At 31.7% G+C, this 15,700-nt stretch overlaps 1 protein-coding gene across 2 annotated transcripts in view; it reads left to right on the top strand.

Annotated features, from left to right (window-relative positions):
• LOC134683268 (uncharacterized) overlaps positions 1-9,162 on the top strand; it is a 69,126-nt gene extending 59,964 nt beyond the window's left edge. For both annotated transcript variants that reach the window (XM_063542458.1, XM_063542457.1), the window contains exons 50-59: positions 355-450; positions 1,324-1,551; positions 2,439-2,629; positions 3,794-3,966; positions 4,444-4,668; positions 5,162-5,364; positions 6,476-6,546; positions 7,589-7,669; positions 8,087-8,287; positions 8,994-9,162. In XM_063542458.1, coding sequence (XP_063398528.1) covers positions 355-450; positions 1,324-1,551; positions 2,439-2,629; positions 3,794-3,966; positions 4,444-4,668; positions 5,162-5,364; positions 6,476-6,546; positions 7,589-7,669; positions 8,087-8,287; positions 8,994-9,041 — 1,517 coding nt within the window. In that variant the 3' untranslated portion in view covers positions 9,042-9,162. The remainder of the gene's footprint in view (positions 1-354; positions 451-1,323; positions 1,552-2,438; positions 2,630-3,793; positions 3,967-4,443; positions 4,669-5,161; positions 5,365-6,475; positions 6,547-7,588; positions 7,670-8,086; positions 8,288-8,993) is intronic.
• Positions 9,163-15,700: the final 6,538 nt, after the last annotated feature.

The following is a 15,700-nucleotide window of genomic DNA, read 5'->3' as shown; positions in this document are numbered from 1 at the left end:
AAAACGGTTGGTTCAAAATTTTGTAATTTTTATAGTTTTGATAAAGGGTCAAAGTAAATACTTTGACAAAATTTTATGAAAATTAAACGAGCCAAATTAATTTTAGTGAAAGTGTTGGGTACCACCTTAAAACAGGTTTGACTGTATTTCAGATTTTGTTAGGTTAGTTTGGCTGATGTAATTTTTCAGTACATTTTATACATTCCATTTTCCTGGTAAAAGCACATTAAAGATATCAGGTTTAAGATTCAGTATACCAGACATATTTTCATCTTTGCTTTAAGACCAATCACCTACACTGTAATTTATACATGTATGATTTATCTAAAAAAAAAAATCTTTAAATAATTTTAGGTGATGTTTGTGACACTGATTCTGATGGGGATGGTGTTATAGATACAGAAGACAACTGCCCATATAGAAGTAACGCTCTACAAACTGATATTGATGGTAAGCTATATATGATGTGAGATGTTCTTTATATTAGTTAATAATTTAATTTTGGATGTAACGCATCTTCTGATTGGCTGACGTTATATTGTTATGTGCCCATAGACATAATTTAGTCATGAAACCGTGACGTCATCAATGTTTTTTGGTGGTTTTCTACAGTTTAAAATGGAATTTAGAATTAAATTAAAAGAAATGACTGTAAGGTTTTTACTGTCTATTCGAAATAACATAAAAAATGTGGTGCACACAGTTAAATAATCCGCTACATGCATTATTCAGTGTGCACCACATGTTTCATGTTATTTCTTCATAGACAGAAAAAATGTTACAGTCATTCCTTAAATATACGAACAGTTTTCACAGTTGGAATTCATAAACAAGGAATAATGGGTAACAAAAGAAACAAAGATTTGAAAGATTTAGTACTGTAATTTCAGATTGTGTGCATTTATTATTACAATTTTTTAAGAAAAGACAAAAATACGAGATTTGTTATTGAGATTTCAGGGAAATATGTATAAGATAATATGCAAGTTCTTATTATTGCGATACTCAATTAGTGGTATAATTCACCTTAATAAAAATCCTTACATAAAATCCATTGAAAATTCAAAAAGAAAAGGGAAGGAATAGAAATGTTAATAATCCAACCTTAATTGAGATAGTAAATACTATATATACAGGGTTTAGTTGGGTCCTTGATTCATTGAAACCATTTGGTTCAGAGGAAGGAATTTCCATTCTCTATTTTAATTATGTTGTTGTGAAGTTAAACTACCAAAATAAAAGTAGTGACAATATAAAACAAATAGAATCTGAATTGGAAGTTTGGTTTTTTTTATGATAAAAAACTGATGATCCAAATTTCAGGTAACAAGGTTGGTGACGACTGTGCCGTTGATGCTGATGGTGATGGTATGAATGACAGTAACGACACCTGTCCACATAACCCAAATATTTTTGAGACGTCATTCAACTCTTACTTCACGGTAGATTTTTATCCGACGCATAGCAGCACTGATCCTGTTTGGTGGGTGAAAGCTGCTGGCAGAGAGATATACCAGACAGCAGCTACTGGCAAACCTGCAGCTCTGATAGGTATAATTCATTACAATTCTTTAAAATGTTTAAGAAATTTACTGTTAATCATGCATTAGTTATTACATGTTCTACAAATTTCTTCAATTTTAGTTTCGTTTACTAATAATTACATTATACGTATGTTTCATTATAATACGTTATTCTGATTGGCTAATTGCACATCAAATGTTATTCCGTAAGCAGTTGCATGAGACAATAATATTTCATTCATGATGACACGAGGTCCCACAATAAAGTGCACAGGTGAATTTAAAAATTTAACTTCATGAAAATCGTGTTTTTATAATCCTAGCTAAAAAATGTAATTATAAGTATTGAATGCTTCTTTTTGTAACTTTATAGGGTTGTAAAAGCGTTGACCGTGCCTACATTTTTAGAATGAAGCGCTTCCGCGCTTCATACAAAATGTACTTCGGTCAACGCTTTTACACCCCAATAAATTTACAAAAAGAAGCATTCAATTCTTAAATGCAAATGTTAAATATATTGAAATCAATATTGCCTAGATTGCTTTTAATAGGATGACTTGGCTAGATCTCAAAAGTTTTTTTTGTTGTAAGTGATAATGATCTTAATTTTATACTTGATCTATTAATGTTAGGATACAAATTTCATAATTTTAATTTAATAAAACTTCAAAATTTTTGCATGGGGGTTGTTTTCCCTGTTATGTACAAATAATTTATTGAAAGCAATACTACTGGTTAGAAGAGCAAACTTGCTGATAGGAGAATTATTGAAATTATTTACCGGTGCTACAGTTCTTGTTACTTAATAAAGTTGATAAACCTCTAAATATAATGACATACTTTGCAAGTGTGCATAAAATATCTGCCACTAGATAATTAGCAACAATAAATTTATCAGTCAATCTTGGTTTATAGGTGAACAGTCCTATGGGTCTATTGAGTATAGCGGTACTGTCTATGTACGTTCTACAGAAGACGATAATTATGTTGGTTTTATTTTTGGATACACCAACAACAGGAAGTTCTACCTGGTATCCTGGAGACCCAACAACTATAACTTTGACAACACCACATACAAGGGTGGTATTAAAGGTGTACATATCTCAGTAAGTAGATTAAGCATAGGAAATCTGGGTTATTTTCCTCCTTTTAGTTCATGTGATCCATGGTTGAAAGCTTTTTCAGACATTCATGTATGATGTCTATGTTAGGATTTTTATGCCCCACCTACGATAGTAGAGGGGCATTATGTTTCTGGTCTGTGCCTCTGTTCTTTCGTTCGTCCGTTCGTTCTTCCTGCTTCAGGTTAAAGTTTTTGGTCAAGGTAGTTTTTGATGAAGTTGAAGTCCAATCAATTTGAAACTTAGTACACATGTTTGCTATGATATGACCTTTTTAATTAAATTTTAATGTCAAATTAAAGTATTGACCCCAATGACATGGTCCACTGAACAAAGAAAAAGATAGTGTGAAGCTCAGGTTAAAGTTTTTGGTCAAGGTAGTTTTTGATGAAGTTGAAGTCCAATCAACTTGAAACTTAGTATACATGTTAACTATGATATGATCTTTCTTATTTTAATGCCAAATTAAAGTCTTGACACCAATTTCACGGTCCAGTGAACATGTAAAATGATAGTGCGAGTGGAGCATCCGTGTACTATGGACACATTCTTGTTTTTGTTTTTTTTTGTTAAACTTGCTTATTGTTTGAGTTTATTTGTTGGTAGAATATGATATTCAATAAAAAAAACACTTTAACTTAAAACCCTTCCATAATGAGGTGGAGTATAGCAAAGATCAATCAGTTAAATATTTGAAAGCAAGGAATTTAAAGATACATACAAATATTGGAAGCTATGTGACACCCATGACCAGAAGACACCTTAAAAGATAGCCAAATTCAGTTAAAGTTAATGGTTCCCAAGGTACAATATGTGCCAAAAACAAATTTCCTATTTGAAGTAGAATATCTTCCCTTTCTGATTCAATGACTTTTCTAAGAATGTTGTATGCATATTAGATTGTGTACATGACTAACAACTGTGGCAGAGTCATACAACCCTGGAGACATGTAATGGAAAATTTCTGTTATATTTATATAGAAAAAGCATTTTTTACTTTATAAATGCATGCACAAATAATTTGAAAACTGACAGAAAATTTAGTCAGAAAAAATATAACAGTCATTCCTTAAATAAATGAGATTTTTTATTAAGTGAAAAAAAATGGTTTCTGTAAGGAAAATGCTAACTGTAAGTAAATTATTTCAGGCAGTAAATTCCAACAGTGGACCATCACAGTCTTTAGCTGAGGCCTTATGGCTAGACACCACAACAGATAATGAGTTAACAGTTCTTTGGCATGACCCTAACCTGGTAGCCTGGAGTAACTTTACTTCTTATAAATGGTTTCTTACACATAACACAGAGCTGGGTAAAATAAGGTAAGGTACCAGTATATATCTGCCACATTCATTTGGGTTATTATCTCAAGTATCATATCTTAATGTTGGGTTGTTTTTTTTTAGAATTTAGAACTGAATGCAAAATTTTGATATTTTTTAAATGATTTTCCTGATTTCAGTTTGTCATGTATATTTGTCTTCTTTTGAAAACTGTATGTAGCCTTCGATATACCTTTTGTTGTTTTAATTTTTCTAAATAAAACATAGGTCTTTTTGTTGTCATCGAACATAAGTGGAAACCTTTCAATTAAAAAGTATCAAATGAATATCTGAAGAGACCTGAAAAAACACTGAAACCATGCAAAAATAAGTTAATAAAGATATAATGTAAATGTCAAAACTAGCTGAAACCAAATTTTTCATTCAATTTAAAAAGAGGTGTTGAGGAAATTCTTTCTTTTATTTTAATGCACTCCATAGCATATAATTTAAAGCTCTATTAATCTTTTGTTACAGATTAAAGATTTACGACATAAACTCACTACTGATAGACAGTGGTGACATCTATGATACAAGTATAACTGGTGGACGTGTTGGGGTATTCCAGTTTGGCCAACAGATGTCGCTGTGGTCTGATTTAAAAGTCAAATGTACAGATCGAGAAAATATGGCGTTGTATTTGAGTGGGAGTTCAGACTACATTTCCTTGACTAATATTGGTGATCTTAATATATATCACAGGTAAGTAATAAGATAAAAGATGTGATATTATTGTCAATAAAACGACTCTCCATAAGAGACCACATGACATAAATGTTAGCAACTATAGGTCACTGTACAGCTTTCAACAATGAGCAAAAACTCTTCCACATAGCAAGCTACAAAAGACCAAACATGACAAATGAAAATAAAACAATTTAAAAACAAAAAGCAATTTAAGAATTTGAATGATTAACAGTGAGGCTACTAACAATGAAAACACCAATGCAAAAGAAATTAAGGATGTTCCCTGGTCAATTAAGACATCTAGTTTAAATTATTTTTAAATCTTGTTTTTTCTACAATTTAAACCATTTAAATAGTTATTCATTTAATTTAGTTGCAATACAGGTTAATTGGTTTCAGTTTATACCAGAATCAAAATAAAAAAAGCGTGATTGATACTCCCAAACTTTAAATATCGTATCAAAAAGTTGCAGTAGCAAATAAATATGACTTATCTCCCTTCTTTCAGTTTCACCATAGATATATGGGTTATGGTGGAAACAGGGTACCCTACAACAGAAATGCCCATATTGTGTAATGAGAATCATACCATATGTTTGTGGATGGAAAATGGCATTTTGAATGGACAGTATATAAACTCAACAGTACAAGCTGCCTCAGCTGTCACTGCAGATCAATGGACAAGCGTGGTACTGATATATGATGAGACTGGTAATTATATACTACACTCATTGTGTATGCCAATCAGTCCCTCTGTCTTCAACTTTTGGTTCATATTCAATGGCAAATCCAGATTAATTAGCTCACCTGGCCCAAAGGGCCAAGTGAGCTTTTCTTATCACTTGGCCTCCGTCGTCTGTCATTGAAGTATCTATTTTTTTAAATGTGTGCGGTGACCCTGCCAACCAACCAAGATGGCCACCATGGCTAAAAATAAGAACATAGGGGTAAAATGTAGATTTTGGCTTATATTACTCTGAAACCAAAGCATTAAGAGGAATTCAGAAATAGGGTTAAATTGCTTTGCAAGTTGAGATCGATCTGTCCTGAAATTTTCAGATGACTCCAAAAACTGGTTGTTCGGTTGCTGCTCCTGAATTGGAAATTTTAAGGAAATTTTGCTGTTTTAGGTTACTATCTTGAATATTATTATAGATTGAGATAAACTGTAAACAGCAATAATGTTCAGCAAAGTAAGATCCACAATGTTCAGCAAAGTAAGATCCACAATGTTCAGCAAAGTAAGATCCACAATAAGTCAACATGACCAAAAAGGTCAGTTGATCCCTTAAGGAGTCATTGCCCTTTATAGTCAATTTTTAATAATTTTGTAAATTTTAACAAAATATTTTCCTCTGTAACTAATGGGCCAAGTTCATTATAAATTGAGATAATTGTAAGAAGCAAGAATGTTCAGTAAAGTAAGATTTACAAACACATCACCATCACCAAAACACAATTTTGTCATGAATCCATCTGTGTCCTTTGTTTAATATGCACATAGACCAAGGTGAGCGACACAGGCTCTTAAGAGCCTCTGGTTTAAAAGGTGCCCAGGGAGGTCAGGTCTAAAAAAGTTACTTAAAAAATTATGGGGAGATAATTTAGTACATGAAATGGCATATAAAATATCATTGTGTGAAGTTTCAGGCTTATTTACCCTGAATGCTTCAATTCTGATATCACAAGAATCATTTAGTATTTGGTCCAACACTTAGATAATGATGAGTTAACAATTTACCTATAAAGTTTTATGAAAATAAGTTCCCATGACTGAAATATTGTTGAATATTTAAGTAATTACAACTTTTTCTCTTTTCAGACTGTGCATTAAAGCTTTATATTGATGGGACATTGTCCAGTCAGACAACAGATATAAAACCAGTAGATTTGGTAAGAGCAAATACTGTAAATTCATTTATTTTAGTGGGTACCAATATTCATGAAATAAGGAACTAAATTTTGTTGCATTTGATTTCATGGTTTTACAAAGATATTCATTCAAGCCTATGGAAATCTCAGTTGAACATCTAAGTTTATGGTTTATCTATACCTAAAAAAATCAGCAAAATTTGGTATCACATGATTAATATCTTATTTCACTGTTTTGTATTTTATAAAAGGAGTAGGTCCGGTAAGACCCATTTTTGGCCCCAAAATATGGCAGTTTTACAAAATTGTTAAAATGTAAATTTTTAGTTATTTATCGTACAGTTGAATGCTTCTGCTACATAAATATGGGCTGTTTTTGACGATACAATGCACATATATCGGGTTGTATCACCATTAAGTCATGCTAAAGTACTGAAATCTTCAAAATTCTATAATTTTAGTTAAATTTTAGACAGTTTCCGTGTAAAACGAAATTGGCCGCATTCGTGTTCATCCTTAATATTGAAATGTAAGTTGTATTTTATAATAATACATAACATATATAAAGGTTGTGGATGAACACGGATGCGGCCACTTTCATTTTTGACAAAAACCATCTGAAAAGTGACGTTTTTTGGCATATTTGAGAGATTTTTCATATTTGAGCTTGAATCGGATCGTTTTTAATGACTAAATTAGTTAAAATCTTTCACAAAAACTTATTGAATCAAGTGAAATAGACACTTAAGTGTTTAAAAAGTGGTCAAAATCTTTAGTCAGATGAAACTGAAATTTGAGGCCAAAATGAGTCCTTACCGGACCTACTCCTTTGATGTTGTAGAATTTTTTAAGTTCTAGACTTGACTTATTATTAACCACAATGCCATTTACCGAAAATATATTCATCGAAGACACCAGAGTAAAAAATAGTATGACTCAAAAGTACTCCTCGATATCAAAAAAGGTTAAAAAGTATGAAAATGGCTGTAACAAGATTTTCAATGGTGTTTGTTGAAATTACAGGAGTCTAAATTATTGCTTTATTCTATTACTTTTATTGCAGAGTCAATACTCCTCCACAGCAGATACATTCCTGTACTTAGGAACAGATGGCAGTAACTATTACCAAGGTTATATTGATGAGGTAGGTACCAATAGCATGTATTTAAATCAATGATTGAATAATTTTCAAGGATGTTTTTATAGTTGAAAGAAATGTTATAATTGCAATTTTAAAATTTGCATTTTTAGAAAAATTTCAAAATGCAAGAACTTTTTAAAAGAAGATGTATTTTATATTGCTAATTTTAGTGTTAATAATGTGTATACATTTTTTATAGTCTCTCATAACTCTTTTTAGAGTGGCTCTTGTATGTTTTATGATATTATTTTATTAACTATTTGTATTGTAATATAGAATGAAGAGGGGATACCTAAAAAAATAGTGTGTTGTCTTGTGTTAATATTGCAAAAATTATAATTTTAGTCTAAAATGACAAAATTCTAATAATAAATGCAGGCAATGATTTCTAAATTTACAGTATTTTATTTATTTGTTTAGTTCCAGTTCTTCAATATTGCCATACTAGAGACAGAAGTTGTAGAGCACATAGAGCTACCATTAGTGGATGAATATCCTAAATATCATAATTATGGACAGTTGTATTTGAAGTTTGATCAGACCAATGGAACCAGCTCACTGACAAATACTGGTTTACTGTCACTGACAGCACAGGTCCATGGGAGTGCTGTATTTAAGGAGGTGAGATTTTATTTTAACAGGATTTACCGACTGTGCAAGGGCTGTATAGCCAGTCAAGGTTGTTAAAAACTTTCATTTGTTTAACAGGATAACAAAGATATGAGGTATATATATATCCATGACACAAAATCAGTGCGTACATAGGGAAAGCAAAGGAACAGTGTTTTTATTGCCTGTTCTTCATATCAAAGTCACAGTGATGCATCTATATATGATGTTTATAGCAAGCCAAGAAAAGACACTAATTTTGATAAAAATAAATTGTAAAAAGTTCATGAGATAAATGATTAAGAAGATACTTCATTAAAAATGAATGTACATTGTTGATCATATGCATAGTGTTTCAATTACTAATGCTTATGTAAAGGAACCTGTACACTTTTTTACTCCTTGTATGGTTTCATGGAAACAAGCTTCCTTTTGATTTGTTACTATTGAAGAATTTGAAAACTCAATATATGGGATTTTAATCTCTTTTTTTCAATTTTTTTTTTAGAAAAGATCTTAAACATATGAAAAAGTAATAATTAATGGTGTTTTTAAAGTGTTTTTAAAGTGTTTTTTTTTTTTTTTTTTTTAAACATTAAGGAAGTTCTTGAAAAGGTAAATAAATAATGGTGTTTTTAAAGTACATTTCCGTCATCCCTCTGTCATTTTTTATAATTTCAGAATTAACCTTTATTATGATTTCTGTTTTAATTTTCAGAGCATGCAGGACTATAACAGATTCCAACTGACATACCCTGATAACTGAAGCTAGACTTTGGCTTGACATTATTTAAACATTTCATTTTGTACTAATATTATCATTTATTATTTATATTTGTCATCTTTTCTATAAAATTCATCATAAATAAAATTTGACCACTTCTTGAGTTTATATTTGTTTGTAAAGTGAGAATTGTGTCTATTGTCATTACAACTAATGTGTCAATTCATCACTTTAGTTAAAAAAAGAAATTGGAATATTTCCAATACCTGACTGTTCACCTCCTCATGTTATCTCATAGCAAAACATGAGATTTACTATTATTGTAAATAAGATATAGATGCAGGTATATTTTTAGCTCACCTGGCCCAAAGGGCCAAGTGAGCTTTTCTCATCACTTTGGTGTCCTGCGTCTGTCGTCCCTCGTCGTCCGGCGTCCGGCGTTAACTTTTACAAAAATCTTCTCCTCTGAAACTACTGGGCCAAATTTAACCAAACTTAGCCATAATCATCATTGGGGTATCTAGCTTAAAAAATGTGTCCGGTGACCCCGCCAACCAACCAAGATGGCCGCCATGGCTAAAAATAGAACATAGGGGTAAAATGCAGTTTTTGGCTTATAACTCAAAAACCAAAGCATTTAGAGCAAATCTGTGATGGGGTAAAATTGTTTATCAGGTTAAGATCTATCTGCCCTGAAATTTTCAGATGAATCTGACATTCCGTTGTTAGGTTGCTGCCCCTGAATTGGTAATTTTAAGGAAATTTTGTTGTTTTTGGTTATTATCTTGAATATTATTTTAGATAGAGATAAACTGTAAGCAGCAATAATGTTCAGCAAAGTAAGATCTACAAATAAGTCAACATGACCAAAATGGTCAGTTGACCACTTTAGGAGTTATTGCCCATTATAGTCAATTTTTAACCATTTTTCGTAAATCTTAGTAATCTTTTAGAAAAATCTTCTCCTCTGAAACTACTGGGCCAAATTAATTGAAACTTGGCCACAATCATCATTGGGGTATCTTGTTTGAAAATTGTGTCCGATGACCTGACCATTGAACTAAGATGGCCGCCACGTCTAAAAATAGAACATAGGGGTAAAATGCAGTTTTTGGCTTATAACTCAAAAACAAAAGCATTAAGAGTAAATCTGACACGAAGTAAAATTGTTGATCAGGTCAAGATCTATCTGCCCTGGAATTTTCAGATGAATCGGATCATCGGTTGTTAGGTTGCTGCCCCTGAATTGGTATTTTTGAGGAAATTTTGTTGTTTTTGGTTATTATCTTGAATATTATTTTAGATAGAGATAAACTATAAACAGCAATAATGTTCAGCAAAGTAAGATCTACAAATAAGTCAATATGACCAAAATGGTCAGCTGACCACTTTAGGAGTTATTGCCTTTCATAGTCAATTTTTAATAATTTTCACAAAATTTGTAGATTTTCGCTAACATTTTCCACAGAAACTACTTGTATAGATAGAGATAATTGTAAGCAGCAAAAATGTTTAGTAAAGTCAGATCTATAAACACATCACCATCACCAAAACACAATTTTGTCATGAATCCATCTGTGTACAATGTTAAATATTAACATAGACCAAGGTGAGCGACACAGGCTCTTTAGAGCCTCTAGTTTATTATGCCCCATTTATGGGCATTATGTTTTCTGGTATGTGCGTCTGTTCGTCTGTTCTTTCGTCTGTCTGTTGGTCTGTTCGTCTGTCCTGCTTCAGGTTAAAGTTTTGGTTAATGTTTTTGGTCAAGGTAGTTTTTGATGAAGTTGAAGTCCAATCAACTTGAAACTTAGTAAACATGTTTCCTATGACATGATCTTTCTAATTTTAGTGCCAAATTAGAGATTTTATCCCATTTGCACGGTCCAGTAAACATTGAAAATGATAGTACGGAAGGGGCATCTTTGTACTTGGGACACATTCTTGTTTTATATATATCTTTACTGGCAATTTTCGGGATTTTATGTAGTTAATATTCTAAATTTATATTATCCAAGGAGTAATATGAGGTACCAAATGAATTGCTAAACATAGTAGGTTTTTCATAACAATGTAAAAGAATACCAAAGATTTATTAGTATAGGTACAGTCTTCCAAAGATGTGCTGCTTCACCATGAAAATAAGAAGATTTGGTACAATTGTCAATGAGACAGCTATTTACCAGAGGCCCAAAGATGTAGATGTAAACAGTAAAATAACAAAAATAACGACCTCCAAGGAAAATTCAAACCAGAAAGACCCTTATCAAATGGTAAAATCAACTGCTCAAACACATCAAATGAATGGAAAACAACAGTCATAAACCAGACTTGTTACAGGCATTTCTTTCTGCAGAAATTGGTAGATTAAACCTGGTTTTATAGCTAGCTTTTCCTCTTACTTGTGTTAACAACTACAAACAGCCTATTATTTCAACTTGAAATTATTTTTAATCATGGAATTTGCATAATAGCTTGGGCTTGAAATTTTGATGTTATGTTTCCATAGAATGTACTGTGCCTAACACAATACTATCTATACAAAATACATTGTATGGAAAGTGTTATGCACTGCCCCAAAAAATTAAAACAAAATAAACATGGAACTAATGAAAAATTTTAAGCACAAGAAATTATGCAAATTTCATAATTAAAAATAATTACAAGTTGAGATAATACCTGTTAATAATTTAAAGTTTAACTTTTCAACTGTGAGCAGATTCAATACCTGTTTAATATCATACCAAACAAATTCTGTGATACTAGATATTAAATTGTAGAATTTTACAGCTTCTACTTTATTGAGCACAAATGTAAAAAAAAAATAGCTTTTTGTCGCACTATTATAACAAAAAGACATAAATTTTAACTGTTTGACCACTTGAAGTTTACTTAAATACCAAATCATATGGTAATAGGGTGTGACTGGCTTGAAAAATTTTAATAATGAATAATCATTGGTTATTAGATGATCTTATTTTAAAGAAAGTATTTTCTTCAGATTTATGTATCATCCAGTTCAGGGGGGAATGGTCATAAATAATGCCGTGCAAAATGCATCATGCACTTGTTGCAAGAATTCATTCATATTTAGAATGCATTTTACTCGACATGAGGCAACGGTTTTACATCCCTATTCTGTATGTAGCAGTTATATTACCAATAAGACAACTATACCAAAGAGACAATTATGAGGTAGATTTAAGCTCCTATATGTCACTTTTCATACATGTACCTTCTTTCCATTGTTTCTGCCTAAATTATCAGATGACTCCTTTGTAAGAGTTACAATTTTTGACCAAATTATAAAGAATGTGTGTTGAATACTTTTAAAAATGCTTCCAGAAACACGGATCTGGTATAACTGTAATCCTGTTGTCTGTGCTGACTTTATTTAAGATAATGTAACCTGTGTAAGAAAATAGTTAATTTAAATTATTGTATAAAACAACAAGAATGAATGGCAATAAAAGATTTCAAGAAATGTTAAATGTAAAATGCTGACTTGACCTGCCATATGATTTACTGCCTTAAATTTTAAGCATTTATGTGTAGTGTCTTTAAAGCCATTAATAATTTTATAAATTCAGAGACCTTAAAAGAAGGATCATTGATGAAGGTTAATTGTTCGTGGTCAAGTCGATATCTGAGATACTTAGTACTTAAAACAGTAGATCATATTTATTTGGTGTATAGCATGATTGTAAATGTCAGCCTGATATGCTTCATCTTACCTTTACTTCATTTCCATTGTACATTGATTGATGTTTAAACTTAAGAAATAGGTCAATTGTGTTTTTTGTATTAAATGATTGTATGGTGTACATTCCTGTCTGCCTGGTATCATATCAATTTGACCTCATTAAAGTGGTCCTTTGTTTTTCGTTCATTTTTTAGCTCACCTGGCCCGACAATTCAACCAAGATGGCTGACACAGCTAAAAATAGAACATAGGTGTGAAATGCAGTTTTTGGCTTATAACTCAAAAACCAAAGCCTTTAAAGCAAATCTGACATGAGTAAAATTGTTCTTTAGGTCAAGATCTATCTGCCCTGAAATTTTCAGATGAATCGGACAACCGGTTGTTGGGTTGCTGCCCCTGAATTGGTAATTTTAAGGAAATTTGCTGTTTTTGGTTATTATCTTGAATATTATTATAGATAGAGATCAACTGTAAACAGCAATAATGTTCAGCATAGTACGATTTACAAATAAGTGAACATGACCGAAATTGTCAGTTGACCCCTTTATGAGTCATTGCCCTTTATAGTCAATTTTTAACAATTTTTCGTAAATCTTGGTTATCTTTTACAAAAATCTTCTCCTCTGATACTACGTGGCCAAATTAAACCAAACTTGGCTGCAATCGTCATTTGGGTATCTAGTTTAAAAATGTGTGGCGTGACCTGGTCAACCAACCAAGATGGCCGCCACGGCTTTAAATAGAACATAGAAGTAAAATCCAGTTTTTGGCTTATAACTCAAAAACCAAAGCATTTAAAGCAAATTTGACACGAAGTAAAATTGTTTATCGGGACAAAATCTATCTGCCCTGAAATTTTCAGATGAATCGGACAACCTGTTGTTGGGTTGCTGCCCCTGAACTGGTAACTTTAAGGAAATTTGCTGTTTTTGGTTATTATCTTGAATATTATTATAGATAGCGATAAACTGTAAAAAACAATAAATGTTGGCAAAGTAAGATCTACAAATAAGTCAACATGACCGACATTGTCAGTTGACCCTTTTAGGAGTTATTGCCCTTTATAGTCAAGTTTTAACCATTTTTTTGTAAATCTTAGTAATCTTTTACAAAAATCTTCTCCTCTTAAACTACTGGGCAAGGTTAATTATAGATAGAGATAATTGTAAGCAGCAAGAATGTTCAGTAAATTAAGATGTACAAACAGTACATCACCATCACCAAAACACAATTTTGTCATGAATCCATCTGCGTCCTTTGTTTAATATTCACATAGACCAAGGTGAGCGACACAGGCTCTAAAGTTTACATAAATGAGGCCGTTAGTTTTCTCGTTTGAATTGTTTTACATTGTCTTATCGGGGCCTTTTATAGCTGACTGTGCGGTATGGGCTTTGCTCATTGTTGAAGGCCGTACGGTGACCTATAGTTGTTAATGTTCGTGTCATTTTGGTCTTTTGTGGATAGTTGTCTCATTGGCAATCATATCACATCTTCTTTTTTATATATTTTGATCTATCATAAGTTATTGTCTTTTAGTTTGTTTCTTGTATACTATAAACAATAGGTCAGCTGCATTTAGTGTTAGGCATGAGACATCATATACATATATGTTCATTTTTTTAAGATACTTGTTTATAAAACTGAATAATTCGCAGTACCAAGGTTTTTCGACATTCAAACATATATAGCCTTAGTCATATTTGGCGAAACGATTTAAATGTTTTATTTCAGTGCTCTCCATCTTCTTAATTGATCTGGCCTTTTAACTTTGTTCAGTCATGGCGTTGATACAATATAAATAGTTAACCTAGTTGAACATGTTGAACCAAATTGCTTAACTAATTAAAGCCTTGATCTGTTTTTATTCATTTTTATTATCTGGAACCTTATCAAAGTATTGTGATAGTAATAGGTTTTAGTCGAAGGAGCTAGTATTCATAAGATACATGAAGAGATATGGTTTGATAACTATCATTACTATGACATTACTGGTCATTACTATCCACCAAAATGAGTCCAAACTGTGCATGTAAGTAGGACTTCAAGTTTTCAGATCAGTAAAACATTAAATAAGATTTTATTAAAATCATAATTTAAAAAAAAAGTGCCGATTAAAAGCAATATTCAAAGATCTTTTTTCCGGTGTCGCATAATACTGTTAAAGGAGCATCACTGTCCAAAATAAAGGCAACAGTAGTATACCGCTGTCCTAAATTCATAAATCGATTGGAGAAAAAAAAACAAACCTGGACTACAAACTAAATTGAGGGAAACACACCAAATAGAGGAGACCAACGACAAACAAAAACAACACTAAAATGCAATACACACAGAAACGAACTATAACATAACAATGGCCATTTTCCTGACATGGTACAGGACGTTTTCAGAAAAAAATAGTGGGTTGAACCTGGTTTTGTGACTAGCCAAAACCTCCCGCTTTTATGGCAATGTTAAATACAACAATAAAATGACAACATTGCAAGACGGGACTTCAATACAAATATATGGGAGAACATACAGGACAGAGAAACACACAAATAATAGTTATCAAAAGGTACAAGGTTTATTACATCCAAAGCAGGAACAGAAGTAAAAGCATATCATACATATGGTTTTGTCAATTCTTTCGAATTTTGAATCCTGAATTCTCTCCTACTTCGTTTTATATTTGGCCTTTTACGTTATGATTTAATATCGAACTTCGATGACGATTTTTTTTTATAGACGAAATGCGCGTTCGGCGTATACAATTATAAGCCTAGTACGTATCTTTGACAGTTAGTTTTTGTATAGAGTGTCAAGTTTGAATTGATTTATCCAAACATGCCAAATGTTGATATTTCTACTAATTAAAGTTGTTAATTTTATTTTAAAAATACTACTTTTGAGTAATTGCATATTAAACCAGTATATATATATGCTACGACAGCCCTCAAGTTGAATGTTTTTTAGATTATCTAACCTGTTGCTATATACCATGTTCACGTGATAA

The sequence above is a fragment of the Mytilus trossulus genome, chromosome 9 (assembly GCF_036588685.1).
Source record: "Mytilus trossulus isolate FHL-02 chromosome 9, PNRI_Mtr1.1.1.hap1, whole genome shotgun sequence".
In the NCBI taxonomy this organism is placed as follows: Eukaryota; Metazoa; Mollusca; class Bivalvia; order Mytilida; family Mytilidae; genus Mytilus; species Mytilus trossulus.
This window is presented reverse-complemented; position numbering and strand designations above follow the sequence as displayed.